The sequence below is a fragment of the Montipora foliosa genome, chromosome 6 (genome assembly GCF_036669935.1).
Source record: "Montipora foliosa isolate CH-2021 chromosome 6, ASM3666993v2, whole genome shotgun sequence".
NCBI lineage: Eukaryota > Metazoa > Cnidaria > Anthozoa > Scleractinia > Acroporidae > Montipora > Montipora foliosa.
In genome coordinates, this window is record NC_090874.1 from 2,202,817 (window position 1) to 2,205,316 (window position 2,500).

Sequence of the window (2,500 nt, forward strand, 5' to 3'; positions counted from 1 at the left end):
TTGGTTATATAAATGACATTACTGGAATGTCAGTAAATTATCAAGCACATATTTTATTAATCCAATAATTTTTCTCGTCCTTTTTAGGTCTTTTAACGCAAAATTATAAAGATTGTGCATGATATCCCCATGAATGTTTTGCTGATACAAGACACAACCGTTATTTGGAATATTAGACACCTGTTGAAACAAGTCCAGGAACTTGTTTTCTTGACAACACAGTAGTACTGAGTACCTGGATTGCTTTTAGAAAACCTTCAGCTGACTTTGGTTGTAAAAAGGAGAGATAGTCCAAGGCCTCTTTGACCTGCAAAAATATTAATTATTGACTGACCTCAATCATAAACCAGAAAAATCACAAGTGGTGTAATACGTAAACTGCAAAGTATTCACCGAAAGGTTCTATGCATAACAATTATGTTTTCTTGACACCTCAAACAACAAAGAATTTTGCCTGAAAGTATTCTTGGTCTCAGGGAATAGCATACCTGACAGCCAAACTGTAAAACATTCGTAATTAGTTATTATTAACTTGAAAATGTTCTTTTCAAGCCTAACATAATAATTATTATGCTTTTAGTTTGGTATTCTAGCTTTGTTAATTTTCTACCCATGACCCATCTTTGCACTTGTCTGACTATTGGGTGTCTGCACTTGTAGACGGAAATAACGACTGATATGGACATTTAAGAATTAATTAGTACTCTGTTCATTGTCGCCTCTTACCCTTGGCAATGTCTCTAACAACACATGTGGAGCTGCAGAAACAGTACTGGCCAGAAGTTCTTTAAAAGAACAAAAGACAAAATCTCAAAATGTGAAATGAAACACTTCATAAATTTTGGTATAATCAAAGGAGAAAATTTTATATCTTTTACAGAACAAAAGAGCCCCCTGAATCCAGAGAGATCTATCCAATACATACAATGTATAATGATTATGCGCACTCTAAGGGTGTTAGACAAGTACTGTGTGAATGTGTCATCACATTATTCACTGCTTTCCCATGAAGGGTCACTTATAGCCTTCCCCTTCCCACTTTCTGCAAAAAAACATCACTCACCAATGTTAATTGTTTGCAATGTTGTTGCCTCAAACTGGTAGCTTTGCCCTGTTACTACTAACACATAGCAATGGAAAAACACTGCTTTTGAATAAATGAAAATAAGCTGATCCTAATACATTCCTCACCAATAAAATGATTGACAGGTGTTGTTGCCTTAGTGATAACTCTGTTTAAAATTTGATGAAGAATTTCTGATCGAACCAACTCATGAGCCTAGAATAGACAAAGGACATTACAGTAAATCTTGCTGGTCAATGATCTCAGGATGAATGTGATATACATGTAGCATAAAAGTCCCTGTTATTAAAATTAAGAATTGTTCTCTGGCCAAGCGGCCCACGCAGCTGGAGCTCATCCCGGATTCCGTAGCATGAAGCGAATAACAGTATCCTTTCTCCCCCCTGCATGGGATGCTAGTCCATCGCAGGATTACCCCCAGAAGTAAGTGTTTCTGGTACCCATTTATACACCTGGGTGGAGAGAGACATTGAGGAGTAAAGCTTCTTGTCCAAGGAAACAACACAATGACAGCGCCAGGCTTCGCTAACCTCCAGGCCACCATGTCTCCCTCTAATTATAATACCTAAAATATGATCAACCTTTAAACCAGAGGTTGAATTTTGCTCAACTTTGCATGCTCAGAACAAAAATTCAATCATAGTTAAAATCTCTAATGAATGTAGGAAAATAATAAATAAAAAGTTAAACTGTTTTAAGAACATTTTAATCAGGAAAGACATCAGGAAAAATAATAATAATTTAATCAGGAAGATGTCAGCCTCATTATAACAATATTATTAAATCCAGGCCAGAAACACAGACCTCTTTAATATGGTGTACCTTAAAAGTATCAAGAAGTAATAAGGATCCCAGTTTGTATGAGTGCTGGGTTGGAGTTGGATTCCATAAGGATGTTGTTTCTACAGTGGGTAAACAAAAAATGACAAGTAAGTAAAAGTTAATATTTTTAATGGAAATATTTACAAATTTACATGCAATGGTACATGTAGATTCATGACTTTTAAAACTTGTTATTTCATGAATCAGAGAAGGTGTCCCTTGAATTTTGCTCATGACAGGCAGTTCAATTATATCACAGATTTTTTCACAGCCTTCTGACTGCCTTGTAGGTTTGAAACAAAAAGAGAGGATTTACAGCCCTAATCCCTAGCTGTCATCATCCAGATAAAAGAGGCAGGTTTAAAACACAGGTCACATTCCACAGGTCAAGACTAGCCATGGGTCTCTGCTCCAGTGGTGAACGACTGAGCCAAACATTTCTCTTGGACCTGAAACAACATTTTTGTTAAGTGATTAGGGCTAGGAGACACTTTTGGTGCTTTTTTTTTGCAAGTGCGTGTTGTCCTAAGTAGCGTGTGTATGTATATATGGAAAGAACTCAAGTGAGGTCATCGCTACTGTGTCCATGTGATG

At 36.5% G+C, this 2,500-nt stretch overlaps 1 protein-coding gene across 1 annotated transcript in view; it reads right to left on the reverse strand.

Annotated features, from left to right (window-relative positions):
• The window catches only part of LOC138006261 (Fanconi anemia group I protein-like), a 55,154-nt gene that overhangs the window by 29,347 nt on the left and 23,307 nt on the right, over nt 1-2,500 (reverse strand). The window contains exons 17-20 of the mRNA XM_068852486.1: nt 1,907-1,986; nt 1,192-1,279; nt 727-785; nt 236-307 (exon numbers count right to left, since the gene is read on the reverse strand). Of these exons, the coding sequence (XP_068708587.1) occupies nt 236-307; nt 727-785; nt 1,192-1,279; nt 1,907-1,986 (299 nt within the window). The remainder of the gene's footprint in view (nt 1-235; nt 308-726; nt 786-1,191; nt 1,280-1,906; nt 1,987-2,500) is intronic.